Source organism: Ascaphus truei, chromosome 5 (assembly GCF_040206685.1).
Source record: "Ascaphus truei isolate aAscTru1 chromosome 5, aAscTru1.hap1, whole genome shotgun sequence".
Classification (NCBI taxonomy): Eukaryota; Metazoa; Chordata; class Amphibia; order Anura; family Ascaphidae; genus Ascaphus; species Ascaphus truei.
The window spans coordinates 287964449-287983946 of NC_134487.1; the positions used below are offsets into that span (position 1 = coordinate 287964449).

The 19498-nt window shown below is 44.5% G+C and overlaps 1 protein-coding gene across 3 annotated transcripts in view; it reads left to right on the forward strand.

The window, feature by feature from the left end:
• The window catches only part of LARGE1 (LARGE xylosyl- and glucuronyltransferase 1), a 354609-nt gene that overhangs the window by 201455 nt on the left and 133656 nt on the right, over positions 1 to 19498 (forward strand). For all 3 annotated transcript variants that reach the window (XM_075602524.1, XM_075602522.1, XM_075602523.1), the window contains one exon: positions 10706 to 10829. In XM_075602524.1, the coding sequence (XP_075458639.1) occupies positions 10706 to 10829 (124 nt within the window). The remainder of the gene's footprint in view (positions 1 to 10705; positions 10830 to 19498) is intronic.

The following is a 19498-nucleotide window of genomic DNA, read 5'->3' on the forward strand; positions in this document are numbered from 1 at the left end:
GCATCTTCCTATCGGTGCCGGCATCCAACTTCCGCCCGACTATCAGGACCGCTCCACACCCCAAGGTGTGTGTGGTGAGATGTGGGAGTAGGACCGCTTTTCAAGTGATTGCCCCGGCTGGTAGATAAGTACAATCCACCCCAAACTACTTCCACTGGAGGGGCCCGCTGCCAGCGCAAACACCAAGGCCAGACCTGGGTCCATTCTTCTGAATGGGACCCCCACAGGGTTTATTATTCGGCACGTGACCGTGCATGGCTTTACAGGAAGTCCTGCTACATCTGTAGACCCCCTGAAACCTAATTCACCTGACTACCGTTAAATATCCAGGAGATATTCAGAGCATCTGGACTTCAAGCTGTCCCCGTAGTCCCCCTGAAACACCCTTCTGCTCTCGTTACTGGATCTGTCAGGTACAGATATCAGCCCTACATAGCTACCCACCCCTTCCAAGGTGGCATTGCTTCTTTAATATTAGTGGAATATACTGTAACATTCACCAACTTCTAATACAACTCAATTTACTACATTGGCCTGGAACGATAGGCGAGTGTACGTATTACATGCTTAGCGTGTCTTTCCTCCGGAATATACACATTGCTACTCTTGTTACAGTTCCTGTAACACAATTATGTAAATAGCTGATTAAATACATAATTACATTAAGGAACTTGACAAACTGATAGATACAAACTGCAACAATGTCACGTATCCTCCCGACAACATAACTTACTGCACGCAGGTTGTTACTTTGTTAATGGACAGCTCTGGCTAATTCAATTGTGATGGAATTAGATTTTAATGGATATCATTTGAATATCAAATGAATGGATTCATTGTCTGGCGGATGCCAAGGGTGACAGCTATCCATTAGGTAGAAAAAAGAAAATCAGACTTGCATCCACTAGGTGCTGCTCTTTGTAGTGCATCTAATGGCAATCTTTTTGTTCAGATCAATAGATAAGGACGGGAAGTCATCAGAAAAATGCTGGATAAGCATTATGTGGCATTCAGAGGGGTTGGGACTAGCCTGGGGCCAAGCACAACCTACTGGCCCTTGCTCCGGAGGTCCCCACAGCCCAGCTCATAGATCAGTGGTTTTAGATACCGCACATTTGGCCATGTGTTAATCATAAAATAATAAAGCCTTCATTCAACATATACAGTACACACTTTATTATTAGAACAGGATGTGCTGATACATACATACATACATACATACATACTTACATACATACATACATACATACATACATACATACATACACTGTATATACTGTGGCAACTCAGCCACTCTGCATGGTCTTTTCTCCCAGATGAGAGGCAAGAAATGTATGGTTTGCTTAGCAGGTTTATTATAAGCAGGACAAACACTAGAGACAAGAACAGAACAAAATACCGGACTGCTCTCCACACCTGATTACATTGATGTTGCAATTACTTATAATGGTCTATATATCCCAGCATAATTACACTGTGTTATTACCACAATGATAGCATTTAATAACAACAATGAAAAGAAAATACCCATGACAGCCATTAGGGCTACAATGTATATTATATTCCATAAGGTGAAGCATATACCCAACCACCAAATAAGCAAAGATCTAATAAGCCACAAAAATAAGCATATCGTTAATAAGCCACGACAAACAGGGATAAGCATATGTTTTATAAGCCCTATTAACTCCATAGGGACATATTATTGCTTGACATTACCCTCCGGTATTTTCACCCATCATTCATTATAAAGCAGGGACCAGCCACCAGATCCGAAGCAATCAGCAGAGTTGGCCCAGCAGCAGGTTAGGTCCTGACCCCTGACACACCCACAAAGCCAGTAGCCAACCCAGATATCCCCTCAGCACATAAACTCCTCTACAGAGTTACAGGTCTCGGAGTACCACCCCTCCCTTAGTGTAGTTGGGGGGGGGGGGGGCCTTAACGGCCTTAAACTTAAAAATGCAGCCATCTAGTAAGGACTCTCCACCCCCAAAAGGTCCTTGGAGGCAACCTCCTCCCTTCCCAGCAAATCCCCTCTAGGGTGTAGCTCCTTACCTTAGCCCATCAACCTCCAGGCCCAGCTGCTTAGCTTAGCCACCCCCAGGGCCCAGCAGCCCATCCCCCGCTTCATAGCACCACCTGTCGCCAGCCAACTGCCCCCCAAGTCCTTTATGCTACCCTTACCTTACCTGGGCCTCCTCCCACAGCTCTGTAGCTGGGTCAGCTTCCTTCAGCGACCGCACATGGAAGCCTGGCCCGGCCTGCATTCAGCTTTGGGCACAGAGCCAAGTGCCGGACCAGCAGCCACGGCACATAACAGAAAATGTAAAAACAAATCTATATATTCACCACGCTTCTCCGTGTAAGGAGTATGCTGCTGGCGACAAAACTGGCCATAAATATGTGAGAAAACAGAAAGTGAATCCCTGCGCTTCTCCCATTGGGCTAACAATAAATGGGGAACTAAATATACCTAGTGAAAACTATGTCTTACAGACTAAGGAGACTTTTGGTTGTATCCTTTGATCAAATAATGACAAGCCTGCAAACCAACGTCAAGGTAAGTCTCAGTAGCAGGTCCCTAAGCATGTATGCATTTAGCATAGGGACCTGCTACTGAGACTTACCTTGACGTTGGTTAGCAGGCTTGTCATTATTTGATCAAAGGATGCAACCGAAAGTCTCCTTTGTCTTACAGACTTAGTTTTCACCATGTATATTTATTTTCCCATTTATTGTTACCCCAATGGGAGAAGCGCAGGGATTCACTTCCTGCTTTGTTACTGCACATAACAGCCCACATTGATTGAAGTAGGAACGGCGCTGGAAGCAATTGCACCCCCAGCCAGCCCACCCATGGGTTGGGTAAATACTGACTCCATCTCTTTATTGCTGTGTAGTACCGTACAGCTGTGCCTTGGTCCATGAGTGTACTAGGGCAGAGGTTCCCAACCCAGCATCAGTGCCCTGGCTAGGATCTCCAGACTTCCCAGGTACCTAACAGGATGGGAGGCTGTGAATTCTGCTCCCAACCTGATGCGGTACTTCGAAAGAGAGTTGGATGACAATGTACACCAATTTAATATCAAATCTTGACACACCTATTTAATGAGGTTTATCAGTATTTGGGTGACTTGTTTTCTTCTGCCCTTTACATGTACCAATCAAAGTGCTTGGTCTAATCTTGACTAGACCCATGGAATATGTCCCCAATGTATAACACTTTAGCAGAAGATTTTTTATATTTGATGAAGATACTAAGGCACAATTTGGCAAAGCGTCATTAACCTATAAGGTAATGTTAACCTAAGTGAACGCCCGTTAATAATAACGCAGCATTCACTAAAACAAATCACGTGACGTAAGCATGGAGTTATTTAAATTGCCGGCTATTCCAAATAACACTCAAATTAGCTCATTACAGACAAGATGACATTCTTCCATGTTCACTAAGCTCGTTAAGGTTAATGCCAGGAAATAATGCTACATTGTTTAAGTCATATCTTATTCAAATCAAATAAACTTTATTGGCATGACAGAAAAACATTTCTGTATTGACAAAGCATGAATAACAGGGGATAAGGTATAATGATTACACAGTACATGAATAACAGGGGGTGGGGTATAATGGTTACACAGTACATGAATAACAGGGTGTGGGGTAGAATGATTACACAGTACATGAATAACAGGGGGTAAGGTATAATGGTTACACAGTACATGAATAACAGGGGATAAGGTATAATGATTACACAGTAGATGAATTACACGGAGTAGGGTATAATGATTACACAGTACATGAATAACAGGGTAGGGTATGACGATTACACAGTAGATGAATAACAGGGGGAAGGGTATAATGTTTATACAGTACATGAATAACAGGGTGTGGGGTATAATGATTACACAGTACATGAATAACGGGGGTGGGGTATAATGATTACACAGTACATGAATAACAGGGGGGTGGGGTATAATGATTACACAGTACATGAATAAAAGGGGTTGGGTATAATGATTACACAGTACATGAATAACAGGGGTAGGGTATAATGATTACACTGTACATGAATAAAAGGGGTTGGGTATAATGATTACACAGTACATGAATAACAGAGGTTGGGTATAATGATTACACAGTACATGAATAACAGGGGTAGGGTATAATGATTACACAGTACATGAATAACATGGGGTGGGGTATAATGATTACACAGTACATGAATAACAGGGGGGGGGGTATAATGATTACACAGTACATGAATAACAGGGGTAGGGTATAATGATTACATAGTACATGAATAACAGAGGGTAGGGTATAATGATTACACAGTACATGAATAATAGGGGGTAGGGTATAATGATTGCACAGTACATGGGTAACAGTTACACACAGGGATGTGGGGGTTAGTGGGCGTCTCTCAGCCTGTGACAGGTGCTGATATAGTGTGCAGCCAGTTCTGCTGGGGTTCCATCTTCTCCCAGGAGGATCGCTATTTTTTGGTTATCTTCTATATTATTAAAGTTCTGGATAAGAGCAGTGAGTTTCTCCGGGTGGGCGCTCCTCACTTCAGAGTATTGTGTTCAGCGCAGCAGGAAATGTGTTTCATCTTCTACCTCTCCTAGCTCACATCGCTGGCACAGTCTCATCTCCCGGGGCTTCCAGTCCTGTCTGTTTCCATTTCCAGGCCGTGGGCGCTCATTCTGTACTGGCCCAGGGTCTGTCTCTGCTTTGGGTCATTTACCTTCAGTAGGTAGGTTGCCAGGGTGTAGTCTCTCTGTAGACTGTGGTAGGTTTCCAGCTTCTTTGAGTGCTGGATATTATTTTCCCACATAGTCACATACTGCTTCTTCATTTCCCATTCACACAGGAACTATTACTAGAATGAGAGAGCAAGAGTCTCTCCCCCATCTCTCTCTCTCCCCTCATCTCATCTCTCCACCCTCTCTCTCCCCCCATCTCACCTCTCTCCATCTCTATCCCCCTATCTCTCCCCTCTCTCTGTACCCCCATCTTTCTGTCTCCCTCCCCAAATTTTTTTTCTCTCTCCCCCATATCTCTCCTCTTATCTCATCTCTCCTCTTATCTCATCTCTCCTCTTATCTCATCTCTCCCCCCATCTCATCTCCCCCCTCTCTCCATCTCTCTGTCCCCCTATCTCTCCCCTCTCTCTGTACCCCCATCTTTCTGTCTCCCCCCAAATCTCTCTTTCCCCCCATCTCTCTCTCTATCTCAAGCCCTACTTATGTTTGGATGGAGTAATGCCAAGACTAAAATTATGTCACTTTATTTGAAGATAACACGGTTTATGCTAATTAGCTCAATTATAGCTGTTATTTTTGCATATAATTACTTACAAGACTTATATTTATACTTACTGCGTGGAACATCGGGGAACATTGTGGCAAAATAAGTGCAGGGAAAAAAGCTGATTTATTAAAGGCAAACATCCCGTGCTTTCCATTGAATCCCCTCTGTATGAGAAATATGTCCTGCATCCTGGAGACTGTGAAAAATAGCACCATGAATTACTGAGATTTTTCCTCTTATAAGTACAGTATATAGCTATTTATAGGCATATTTTTGCAGTTTGATTATTTCATGTCTCAGTATCGCATTTCATCATAGGTTTTCCCAGGGGTTCTCAACTCTAGTCCTAAGCGCCCCCCCCCTCAACAGGACAGGTGTTAAGGATATTACAGCTTCAGTACAGGTGGCTCAGTCAGTCCCTGCTTCAGCACAGGTGGCTCAATCAATCCCTGCTTCATCACAGGTGGCTTAATCAGTCCCTGCTTCAGCACAGGTGGACCGTGGCTCAATCAGAGGCTCAGTCTTCGACTGAGCCTCTGATTGAGCCACCTGTGCTGAAGCTGGGATATCCTGAAAACCTGACCTGTTGGGGAGGGGGGGGGGGGACTGGAGTTGAGCACCCCTGCAACAGAAAATACTGTACTGTGTGACGTTATTAGGGAATGATCCATAATACTTTCACCAGTACCATTCCTAATTTGCTAACCGATTGAAATTACATTAAATTAGTAACAATATACAGTACTTTGTGTTTTATATAAAGTAAGGATTACCAAGAGCGAGCGTGCTATTGTACGTTTTACACCGTATTGATGTTTTTCATTCTTTTGATAAAATAATGACTTTGCAATTAACATTACCTAATTAGATCATAATTGCATTTCCTTTCAAATATTTGGAGAGCACACGTGTTCCTCAATTCAACACCTAGAAATAAGTTAAAAAGAAATTGTTATTGATACAGCAGCAGTCATTTGCTTGCCTTAAACCAGGGGTGCGCAAACTTGGGGGGAGCGCGAGATTTTTCAGGGGGGCACAGCGTTTGCAGGGGCACCGCGCTCTCCCCCAAGGCATTTAAATTAAACGCAGTGGGATTGCGCAAGGCCTCCGCAACTTCGCTTACCTTGTCATTTGACGCCGGAGACATGGTAAGGAGGGGGGCGCGAGAAGGAGGGGGGCGCGAGCAGGGGGGGGGCACGAGCAGGGGGGGGGGGGGCGCGAGCAGGGGGGGGGCGCGAGCAGGGGGGGGGCGTGAGCAGGGGGGGTGCAGACAGAGGGGAAAGTTTGTGCACTCCTGCCGTAAACTATATACAGTACGTCTTAAAATGTTTAAACATAATATATTTTTTGTGTAAACACTGATAGTGCGCACAGAGCTGTACACAGGAGTTTGCGGCACAATGAGTCTCTGCCCCATACAGCTTACAATGTAATCTTGGTGCCTAAGGCAGGTTCTATACTGCGTGCGGCAATTATAGATGGCTGAGGTTAGTCAGCCTTTCTATAATAGGACCGGGAGCGTGGAACTGGCCGACAGGGGGGAAGAGTAGGAAAATAAAGATTTTGCGCCGCTACCGCCACTGAAATGTATGTGTGTGTATATGTGTGTGTATATGTGTGTGTATATGTGTGTGTATATATGTGTGTATATGTGTGTGTGTCTGCACAATGTTAATAAATATTTTATTTTTACAAATGTGTTTTTTTTTAATAATAAATAATAGATTTCACATACATACACATATACACACACACACACACACACACACACACACAAACACACACACACACACACACACACACACACACACACACACACACACACACACACACACACACACACACACACACACAGTACTTTTCCTGCCTGTCGGTCCCGGCAGCACGGACTGTATACCCACAGAAAGTGTCCGTCACGTGCACGCGCGTTCGCACGGGCACGCGCGCACACACTGTAGAACAGCCCTAGGCACGTGAGGAGGGGGGGAATCAAGTGATAGAACAAGGTCACGAGGAGAAATGACACTAGAAGCAGTGTACCTGTCATTAAGCTACACCTTTAGTCTTCAGCAGCAATTCCCAACTTCAGTCCTCAAGAAACCCCCAACAGGACAGGTTTGAAGGACATCCCGGCTTCAGAACAGGTGGCTCAATCTGTCCCAGCCTCAGCACACGTGGCTCAATCAGTCTCTGCTTCAGCACAGGTGGCTAATTCAGTGGCTCAATCAGTGGCTCAGTCTTCGCCTCTGATTGAGCCACCTGTGCTGAAGCAGGGATATCCTGAAAACCTGACCTGTTGGTTGGGCTTGAAGACTGGAGTTGAGCTACCCTGCTTAATGTCATCTATAGCTGGGACAGTAAGTTCTGTAATTAGTACAATAGTTACTTATTGTGACATAGCACTGACACTGCAACATACAGTAAGGCTGCGATTATAGTGCCGGCGACAGCGGCGCGACGTAGCAGCAAAACAAATGTATTGCCGCCGTCACGTGCGACGCAACGGAGCAACGCCTTGGTCGCGATCGCTGGAAGTCAAGTCAATTTGATTTTTCCAGCGATCACAGCGTGACGTCGCCTTCACGTCGCTGTCGCCGGCACTATAAGCGCAGCCTAACTTTCCTGCCCCGTAACATTGGCTCCTGCTCTTGTTTTGGCGATGAGGGTTTGGGCTGCAGATCACATTGGTTTCTGCATCATTATATTACACTTTGCTGACCGGAATAAATAGTGATATAGCACAGACTGTATTTCCTTTCTGTCGCGTATCACCTTGCATGAAGCTGGGGTATCCTGTTTGGGGGGTTTTGAGGACTGATGTTGGGAACCACTGGTACAGTATTTATTCTGAGACAGGATATCGTGACACCCTGTTGTGTCACCACCACAGGAAAGGTGTGTGCTGAAGACATACATAGTGAGACGAAACTTAGGAGGCTACACAGAAATGCAACTTGAAACTTGAAGAAATAATAAGTGGAAAGAGTGCATCGAAATTTACTTTGAAGAAACACAGCTGTAAACTGGTTATTTAGCATAAACTGGTTATTTAGCATAAACTGGTTATTTAGCATAAACTGGTTATTTAGCATAAACTGGTTATTTAGCATATCTCTTGCATGGAAAACCACAGCGTAAAAGGAAAAAGTGGGGGCACTAGTGCTTTAAAAATTAGTCAGGGGTGTCCCCAGGAAAAAAGGTTGAGAACCAGGGGCGGAAAAAGTATTTGTGGGCTCGCTCCAAGTATATTAGTTTATTAACCCCCCCTCCCGTGGCCCTACCTGTGAAGTGGGGCCCTGGCGCGCAGGGGGGGTGGGTTGGGGGGGTGGAACAGAGTGGACCCTACAGAACTGCCAGAATGCTGTTCCAGCTGCTACAATAAGTGAAATCAGAGAAAGGCCGTAGGCGCTTTCTCTCGGTGGTGCAGTTCACAAAGAACAGAGGTGAATATATTAATGGTGAATCAATAGAGTGCTTATTGAATCCAATACACAAGAGTGTGTGTACAAATATGAAAAATATATATATATTTACACGCTGCTTAGCCAGAGAGAATCGTCCTACGATCCTTATAGAAATGTGAATTGTGATGTTTGGGAGCGCAGAATCATACGTGGAAATAAAAGAAAGAAAAAACACATACAGTGCAGGATTGTCCAAAATCCAATCCGGTCCTGGGTAAAAGATGGTTTTTGAAAGTCTACAATGCCACAACTCACATGGTCCTAATGGGACAGATGACACTAAAAGGTAGCTTTGCGGGTATCTCGCTGTCAGCCTCAGTCCCCCCCTGAAACCCATAATGATGGGAAATCCGACCGCCCCCAAAGATCGTGGTTAGAGATGTTGTGTAAACATAATTATATTTATGACAGATCCCCCAATAAGTCATCCTGCGTCTGCTGCCTAGAATTCTGAAACACGTTTTCAACGCGTTCCGCAAAAATCACGTCCTCAGGAAACCGTGTCCCAGACAACAGAGCCTCAGGTTTAAATACCCCTCTCAGACAATGGACAACAGCCGATGGATAGCATTACAATGCTGAACGAAAACCTACACAGAGTCTTATCTATACTGCATCTGTCATCAACTAACGCACAGTTAGTAGTGTATTTCCCATTAGGCCCGTTATGCCCAGACCTAAGGCGGCAAAACTTTGGGGCGGCAAAAATGTCCGTCCCCATTTACTTTTGCTGCGCTCCCGGGTCTATCGGACCTGATGGGAAGTCATTTTATCTGTTGCCACCGCCTCCTTACCTCCTGCCCTGCTTCTCAACCACAGCGTCAAATGATGTCATGACGTCGCATTACCATGGTAACGTGATGCCGTGCGACATCACGTTGGTGACGTCTGCGGCGTCATTTGACACTGCGGTTCAGAAGAAGGAGGGTGGGCGGCCGCAACAGCTGTGCCTAGCGGCGGTGGATTTTGACATCCGGCGCAGTCCTAAGTGGTAAACATATATTGACACATTACAGCTCAAATATACAGTAGAATTGATAATACAGGTTTATACATAGAACATGGAATAAGACTAAACATGTGATATATGTACATACAGAACAATAGAGGAATTGCAAATCTATACATACACTGAATATGATACCAAGTAATAAGTGACTAACCAAAATAGCATGGATATGTGAAAGAATGTATCTGTATAATGCATCACTCAGTGATGGAGACCTGCATGTGTTACCAATGAACTTCAGCCACTTAGAATAACAGTGCTATGTGCACAAAAGCATTATTATCTTGACCCGTGTTGGTGGAAGATGAATGATATATAGTACTAAGTGACTAGCCTAAATATGCTATAGGTGGGATGTATGATAGAATATATCTAAAGAGCACCCAATGTAAAATAATGAGGCTGCATGTGTAGCAGATGCCAACTGAAGGCAATTTATCACCTGTACATAGAAGCACAAGATAAACACAAATGATCAAGATGTAAGGGAGGCGGAATAATGCTAATAGCAACGCAAAACTCAGTGTATTAACCTAGATGGTAAAAAAGCCTGCAAAGTACATATATAAATAGCAATCTCTCTAGATCTAATGTAGATTATAATACTGAACCGCACCTATATAACCTTAATGCGCATAATCTACTATATAGTATCATTTTAGTGTACATGTAAAATACACATTTATATACATTGAAATAATTTCTATCCAGTCAGATAAACATCTAAACTAGATACATAAGTGTTGGAACTGTGCTCCTACGCCTGGGAGAAGGGGCCCCTAAAGGTAGCTGTGCCACTGTTGAGAACTAACCTCCAGCATGAGAAAAGACCAGTAATATACCCTGCATGAATGTCATGGTGCGGAATGGTGTGACCCCATGTAGAGATGACCTCTGTTTATTGTTCTCTGTTTCCAGGAGGAACCCTCTTCACTTCCACCTCATCGCTGATACCATTGCCAAGCAGATCCTGGCCACACTGTTCCAAACATGGATGGTGCCCGCCGTGCGCATTGATTTCTATGATGCGGATGAGCTAAAGGTATGGGGGCAGTGAGGGAACTGGGGCTGGGGGCACACAAGATCGTTAACTAATTTCATTGGGCTTTGTTTTGTCACGCTTCTGACTTTGAATATGAGCCTAAAAAAGGTCCCAGCAATGAATTACAATTAGGAGGGCCCATGTATGAATCTCTTGCAGTTCAGTTCGCAGAACACTTTCCTATTTTCAACGTCCACAATGTTTTGTGGAAGATTTCCTTACTCCGACCTCAGATGCTCCATATTCGTCTAGTTTCGACAAACTTTGCACTCTTGCTATTCTGTACAGAAGGGGTTCTCAACATCAGTTCACAACCCCCTTCACCCCCCCCCCCCACACACACAATAGGTCAAATTTTCAGGATAGCCCTGCTTCAGCACAGGTGGCTCAATCAGTGGCTCAGTTGAAGACTGAGCTGCTAATTGAGCCACCTTTCCTGAAGCTGGGGTATCCTTAAAACACATGTTGTGGGGTCTTGAGGACTGGAGTTGAGAACCTCTGCTCTACGGTAAGGAAACGTGTGAGAGCAGTAACAGTTTGGACAAATATCTCAAGCACAAGGAGTTGCCAATTCTTGGACGACCTTTGTACAATTTTCTGCAAGCAGCAAAACTCCCAAATTTGCCAATTTTACAAACTCGTGTTGTAGATTTGCCCATCTCTAATTAAGGGTTTGCCGGAAAAAAAAACACAATAGCCAAAAAGAATATGAAGAGATCCAGATAACCCAGAAGAACAGTTCTTAAAATCCCCAGAAAGGTTATGCTTAAGGTGCACAGATTAACTTAGTTGTACATTAATTTTAGAGATGCTTGCTGTTGTAGTTTTTCCAGTTCACTTGGCCCATAGCAATTTGCATAGAACAGGCTAGATTACACTGAGCTAGAATTATTATTATGTGTACCTTACTGGGGCTAGAGGTGGACACAGCGGATCAGAAGTTTTCTCCTTTGGGCTTTTAGCTCCATGATAAGGGAGAGTGTGGGAGAAGGAGGAGGGCAGGGAGGTACATTCATAGCCACAAAGCAAGCAGGGAAGGGTCTAACAAAGAGAGTGGTCAGTTCAGCAATGTAGACAAGGCAATGCACTCCAAGCCTACACAACTATGATATGATTAACCCTTAGTGTCCTTATGAGGTACCTGGTATGTTATGGGTCTTAGAACTCCAGAAGCCACATTGAGGTACCAAGTACGTCATGGCAAAAATGCTTATTTTCTAGGGTATGATCGAGCTAATTTCTCTAACAGAGCGGTCGGCCCGATAGTTCCTGCAACCAGGAGGGTGGTGGGGGCAGTCATGTGATTGCTGATGAAACGATTACGTCTGCAAATGCTGGAGGTCTTCGTACTCTGGTGCCACCGGACATCCGGCACTGAAAAAGTAGATGCAGTGGCTGCACCGTGGCATGTGCCGTGTAGCTGGGCCTTTTCAACCAGCTGACAAATTACTGTATGTGGCCAACCTTATTATTATTTCGATCAGGGGGGGCTAACTCCAGTTCTCAAGGGCCACCAACATGCCAGGTTTTCAGGATATCCTTCCTTCAGCGCAGGTGGCTCTGAGCCACTGATTAAGCCATCTGTGCTGAAGCAGGGATATCCTGAAAGCCTGACCTGTTGGTGGCCCTTGAGGTCTGGAGTTGGCCACCCCTGATTTAGATCCACACTGAGAAGCTTTTCAGTTACATGGGGACCCGGGGTTAAATGTTTGCGTTCGTGTGATGCGAGGGGCGCACACGACGGACACAGCAGCGCAGCAGCTGTTCCTTCTGACTGCCGCTCACATCAGTAGCAATGAGCTATTTCTGAGGCTGCGGGGAGACAATCAGCCTCTCTGCGTCATCCCCACTGACAGCAAAAGGAGGAGACACACATTCAAGGTTGGTGGTGCATTGTTGAAAGGGAAAATCACTCATCCTTAAATCAGAATTGCCACCTGTTCAATTACTATTTGTAATCATTGCACCGGGGCCAGGAGTGGCAGTGTGCTGGTACTAAGGGGCACAGAGCACCACTGATTTTTGGATTTATTTATACTTGTACACTTGCAGTTCCACTTTCTTTTGAAATATTGTAGGACTTTGTCCCTTTTTATACTTTGTAGCCTAAATATTGCAGAATACTGTTAAAGAAATGTCGTACGTTTAATTCTTTCACCAAGCGCGTTTTTAAGCACTTCAACCACATCTCAATGTGAGGTACTGTAGGGACCCTCAAAACATTACGGGCCATATCTGCTAAACAATGCTATGCCATAAGGCACCTCCTAGAGTTTGACATTACATTGACTGTAATGTGCCCTGTGCTATAGCCCCACTTAGTAAACATGGCGCTAAATCAGTACCCTGCGGCTTGCTGTGTTCGATGTAACTATTGCTTAAATGAGCAATCTCCCTGATGCTCGGTTTGAAAACACACACTTTGTTGTTGCCACCGACCAATAAACCTGTTCATGCTTTGCACGTTGATGTGTGCTCGTTACTTGTACAATGTGGCATAAAAGGATAGCTGTTATTCTCTCCACTGGTCAAGAGGGTTTATCTGCCGGACAATTCTATGTTCATAATAGGTGTACAGTATAATATGTTTGTGTATGTGTGTGTACACAGGCACAGGCACATTTATCACACATACACTGTAGCTACATACAAAGCTACATACATTACACACACACTCACATATATCACACGCACAAAGGCACGTATCACTCATATATATATATCACAAAACGCAAATATCACACGCATGCACGCATATATACCACGCACACACGTGCCCATATACAATATCGCACACACGTGATGCACATATACCACACACTCAAATACATGCATGCTAAAATGTAAGAAATATAAAAATATGATGCTGAATGATCTTTAAGGATTCTTTGTTTTTTGTTTTTTTTAATAATTTTGTCAGTGAAGGGAAACCATTTCCAGATAGAAAATAAACAAGTGAAGCACAATGATGATAACTTAAAAAAGTTTTACATGACACAGATTGGCAAAGCAATGTATTAATGCCCAGAGGGGTAAACTAAACACCTGACAGAACTACCCTGCTAATCTTTATAACAGTAGCATGTTCTTGTATAGCGCTGCTAGTTTTACGTAGTGTTTCACAGAGACATTTTGCAGACACAGTCCCTGCCCCATAGAGCTTACAATCTATATAAGATAAAGGGAGATAAAGTGACTTGCCCAAGGTCACAAGGAGCCGAACACTGGGAATTGAACCAGGTTCCCCTGCTTCAAACTCAGTGCCAGTCAGTGTCTTTACTCACTGATAAGTGTCAGAAACAAATGTGTACTCCGTCAGGAAAATATTGAATGATCGAAAAACAAAAGCATTGTACAGTAAGTGAGGGCCATTCACAACATTGTTGATCCTAAATGAAAGGATAGATGGATGAACATGAGGAATAAGAGCAGGGTACCCACCAAAGCATTGCAAAATGTGTTGTTTTCCAAAAGCCGTTCCACCAATATTTTGCTCCCAGTGGGGTGGAACTTTCTATATAGTGGGACAAGAATGTTCTGCTTCTGTCTGTCAACTATGGTTTAACCACTTATGAAACCTGTCCAGTGCCAGAGAGTCTGCAAATACTGTTGGACTGGTTATTCTGTGGGTTACTGATCAAAAATGACAATGGTGCTTATTAGACACCACTGCATTAGACGTCACTACAGTAGGCACCACTGCATGGAAACTTCCATTGACTTGGGGTTTGTGTGCCTTAGTGCCCAGTTGGAACTATCTCACTTTATGCATCACTCCCTAGGCTATTATTCCATATGATGTGAATCTGCTTCCCGGTGCTGGAAAAAACAGCATCTCCATTTCCAGTGGTTGACAAATCACCAAAAAATCTACTCGCCACACAAAAAAATCTACTCGCCACCTAGTACCAAACGTGTGCTGCTTGGGCCAATATTTACTCGCCCGGGGGTTAAATCCACTCGCCCGGGGCGAGCAAATGTATAGGTTTGTCGAACACTGTCCATTTCAATGGATGGGGCTAAAATCTTCCCCAGCACGGCAATGCTGCTTCCCTGCATGTTCAATAACAGCCTACAAGAGAAATAAGATCTAATCACAGGCCTTGATTCATATGTATCACTGATTGTCTTGTGCTGCGAAATGTTCACGAGCTCAGAACACGTGCCACCTAATTACAGGAATTGAAGCCTATCGTGTTGCCGAGTTTCAGTTCCCACCAGGGCAGCGAGAACACAGTGCAGAGACACCGTGCCAGCTGGTAGGTAGAAAGGCATTGACACAAGCTGCCCACACTCACTGCTGCCAAGGCAGGTGCAGCATTCTCTCCCTTTAAATCTAAAGTTGGTGTTCAGATGACATAGAAAGCATTCCCTGCCTGAACACAGGAAGGTGGTGCTGGTATCTATAGGCTTCAAGGCAAACAATAGTTACTTCTTTGTAGATAGAAAATGTACAGGTGCGCCGACGAGTATTCTAAAACTTGCCTTGGAAAATCTGGGGCTATCACCAACAAGATCCAGGTACATGCTGGGTATTCTAAAACAAATCTGGGGCAATCACCAACAAGACCCAGGTACATCCTGGGTACATGCTGGGTACATGCTGGGTACATGCTGGGTACATGCTGGGTACATGCTGGGTACATCCTAGGTACATCCTGGGTACATGCTGGGTACATGCTGCAACCATTTCAGTGACATTTCTCCAGAGACTAATGGCCCATCAGATTAACATTGCAGGGGTCCCTGGCAGTCCCATTCAGTTTGAATGGGACTGCCAGGGACCCCCGCTGTTAATCCGATGGGCCATTAGTCTGTCTGCAGAAATGTCACTGAAATGTTGCAGCATGTACCCAGCATGTACCCAGGATGTACCCAGCATGTACCCAGCATGTACCCAGGATGTACCTGGGTCTTGTTGGTGATTGCCCCAGATTTGTTTTAGAATACTCGTCGGCACTACAGTAAGTTAATGATGTCTAAAAACACAATTCTAGTGCTGCCTCCTTGACTTTAAGCAGTTACTATGGTACCTCCAGTCCATGAGTACCCATTAGGAGAGTATTTATATTTTAAGATGGGTTAGAAAGCATTACGGCTCAAAACCCAACAGTCAAAGTGTCACAGAGTAATTGTCCCGTGCTTAATTGTAAGGGAACACCACATTGTTATTAAAAAGGGGAAGCTCGTGCAGTCTCATTTTTATAGGTTTTTGTATTACATCATATTTGTATTGATGGAAGAATAGGGCCCCTGACATATGTGATGGCCATTATTGATTTATTGTCATCGGCCATTCACTTTAATTGTTGTTAACGACCTGTAAGCAAATTTGAGCAAAGAAACAATAGAGACATAGCGGTTTATGTATCAACGCATAAAAAAAAGGGCCATGTATTCTCAACCTTTATATAACTCCAGGTCAACAATATGACAAAGGGTCAGTCCTGGCTTTAATCTTCCTTTCGCTGGTCTGTTGGCTGCTTTGGGGTATTAGAGTAAACCCTGAAGAAAGACCGGACCGAATCATGATCACAAACCTGGAATCCCGTGGTTTGTAAAACAGCCACACTATAACCCTTTGGTAGCTAAGCGGGTCAATAAAGCTATGCAGAGTGCAGCTGGGGAGAGCTAAACTACAAGGACGCCTATCTCAGGAGTATCAGGTTTGTAACTGGGGATTATCTCCACGGCTGGTGGCTAAAGACCAGGGATTACCAAGCATGGATCCCGTGTTAATAGCACAGACGCTCTATTATACCTGTGTGTAACGCAGTTTCCCCATGAAGGTGACTCTATCCCAACCACCTTCTGTATGTCGACGCTCCGTCCTGCAAACACTGCTCTCCATCCACGTTTTGCCTAAATACCCTCAGCCCCTCATCTTATTAGACTCATTTGCATAAGCAAATTAGGCTGTATTGTTCTTGTGCAACGTTGAATTTATCATAATTAGACTAGGGACGTGTGGTGCCCCAAATTATTAGCAGTGGGCTGGACACTGTGCTTGCTGGTTAAATCAGACCCGGTTCCTTTTCATAAACAGATTAACCCGTTTGCAGCATTGCATGATGATACTGTTGTAAAGTCCTGGTTGTACATACAGCAGGTCTGCTTTCCCAGGACAGATGCAGAACTATTGTGAATGAGAATGCACCAGGACTGGTTGAACACTTCCAGACTTTTGCCCACTTTTTGCATAACTGCCATTTATTCCCCATTGGTGTAACGTTGTATGTAGGTGTAAAGATGTATGTGTCTTTTTAATTAGAAACCCTAATTTATGATGATGATGATGATGATGATGATGATGATGATGATGATGATGATGATAATAATACAGGTCTGCATATTTTTAGGAGCATTTCCATTTTCTATATTTTGGTTTGTCCCACATGTGACCATCACATTAACTCTTCATTGTAGCAAAAATCCTCATCAATTCATTTGCACTGTAGACGTCTTGATAATCTGCATCCGATGTAGGAAATTTAACAGGATTCAAGTTGCATTTGACGCTCCTGGGAAAGCGGACAGTAAACAGTTTATTGTATATTTAGGCACACTTCTTAGGAGCTGGATACAGAGTAGTGCAATGTGTAGGGCACGGGTTGACCAACTCCCGTCTTCAAGGGCCACCAACAGGTCAGATTATGAGGATATTCCTGCCCAATCGAGCCACTAATTGAGCCACCTGTGCTGAAGCAGAGACGGATTGAGCCACCTGCACTGAAGCAGTGATATCCTGGAAACTTGACCTGTTGGACCTTGAGGATGAAAAAAAACCTAAATTAAAGTATGTCACGGATGCAGTGTAGTTAATAGAGGATAGACTAATAGTATTGTTGGGCTGGCTATGGAAAGCATGTACAGTATGTGTGCATATTCTTATTTGAAGAGATTTATTGAGTTTTTCTGAAGAACCTGATACACATTGCTAACATGTTAAGAACCCTTCACTGGTATGAACCAACAACTCACTACAGAGCTACTCACTGATGGCTCCTCTGGCAGTAAAAGAGTTAATTAGTGTAGTTGGCTTCCTCACTTAGGATTTCGGAGTCATGATAACAGCATCGTCTCCTACACGCGGTTTGCCTCTCACTGCTCTGGCTCCATTGTTTTTATCGCCTTGAGCAATTAAAGCACTTGGAATACAAATTGCCATTTGCGGAGCTGTGTAAGTAATACATTTTTCTCCAGCTTGGGTTGCATTGGAAAGCTCCCCGAGCATAAGATGGTCTGTCAGCAGCATGCTATTTCATAGGATTTTCAACGCATAAATGTTAGTAGCAACCGCAACACTGGCATCCAACCGCTGACTCAGTTGCTTATTCATTCAGGGCTAGAAGCAGAACTACATGTTTGGCACCAGTCCCGGAACATCTGTCCAATTGGACCTACCCGTTGGTAACTCTAGACGTAAACAAATTAAACAATTGCTTAGAGTTTACGGCAGTTGAAAGGCACCTTTAATGCAAGGTGTGCTCCATGATAAGCAATACAAAGTGTGAGTTTCTCTCTGTCTGTATGTGACATATGTACAGATGGATTGAGACTTACTGACTCCGGAACCGCAGCTGAAAAAACATCAAGCCGCAGATCCAGAGATAGTGTTGCTGCAGTCAGGCTGGGGGTGGTCATTCTTCTGGATCATAGTTCCCGCAGTGATAATCCTCCAGCACTGGGGCAGTTGCGGTCCCGCGGCTTGCCCCGGTGCCGAAAACAGTAAGTCTTGCTACATCTGTATAAAGGCAAAAGTAGGGAAACTCTTTGGCAAAACATCCGCACCAAATGTATCACAGACAAAAATCCCATTGAATGCTCCACTTTTACATTGATACATAGCAATATATATGTTCCAGAACTATTGAGCAATTCCATAGATACGCTCATCCATAAGAAAGGAGACAAAGAAGAACTACAGACCAATCAGTCTACTTGCAATCACTTACAAGTGTAGGGCACTTTCCCCCACCCCCTGGGAGATATGATGGCTACCGTGTATGTGGTGCATTACCTGCGGCTCACAGGAGGCCTGGGCCTCCACTGCTGGGAGCCTGGGGTGTGCCTGATCCGTCGGGTGACCGCGCCTCCACCTGTACAGAATCCTACTATGTGGGATAACACAGTCACAGGACCCCATGCAATAAAACACCGGTAAAAGTAACAGTTTTACTGCACGCATACGAAGAACAATTGTAACAGTCCATGAACTAGGCCACGCATGGCCGTACCCTCCAACACAATGTCTACACCTGGAAACACAGTCCCCAAAGTACCTAGGGGCCCTTGGGCACCCACCTACCCTGGTGTCAACAAGTAGCCACCCACCCAAAGTGTGTGAGACAGTGCTGCCCCACTAATGTGTGTACAGTTGGTGCACTTGTTGAGATGAGGTATACCTGCCGGGTACTCCAACACCCGGTAGCGCCAACTGAAGAAAGTGATATGCTGATCCAGCGACGTCCGTAATGGCATCCGCCTCCAGGTGGGGTGGTATCCGGTTGGAGTGTCCCACCATGAAGATAGTCTGTCCTTTCGTGGGTGGTCTGGTCCCAGACCACCGGAGACCAGGATGCAGCCGTGCTGCCATGTTCTTTTTAGAGAGAAGAGGCTTTCTCCTGGCAACCCTTCCAAATAAACCATACTTGTTCAGTCTTTTTCTA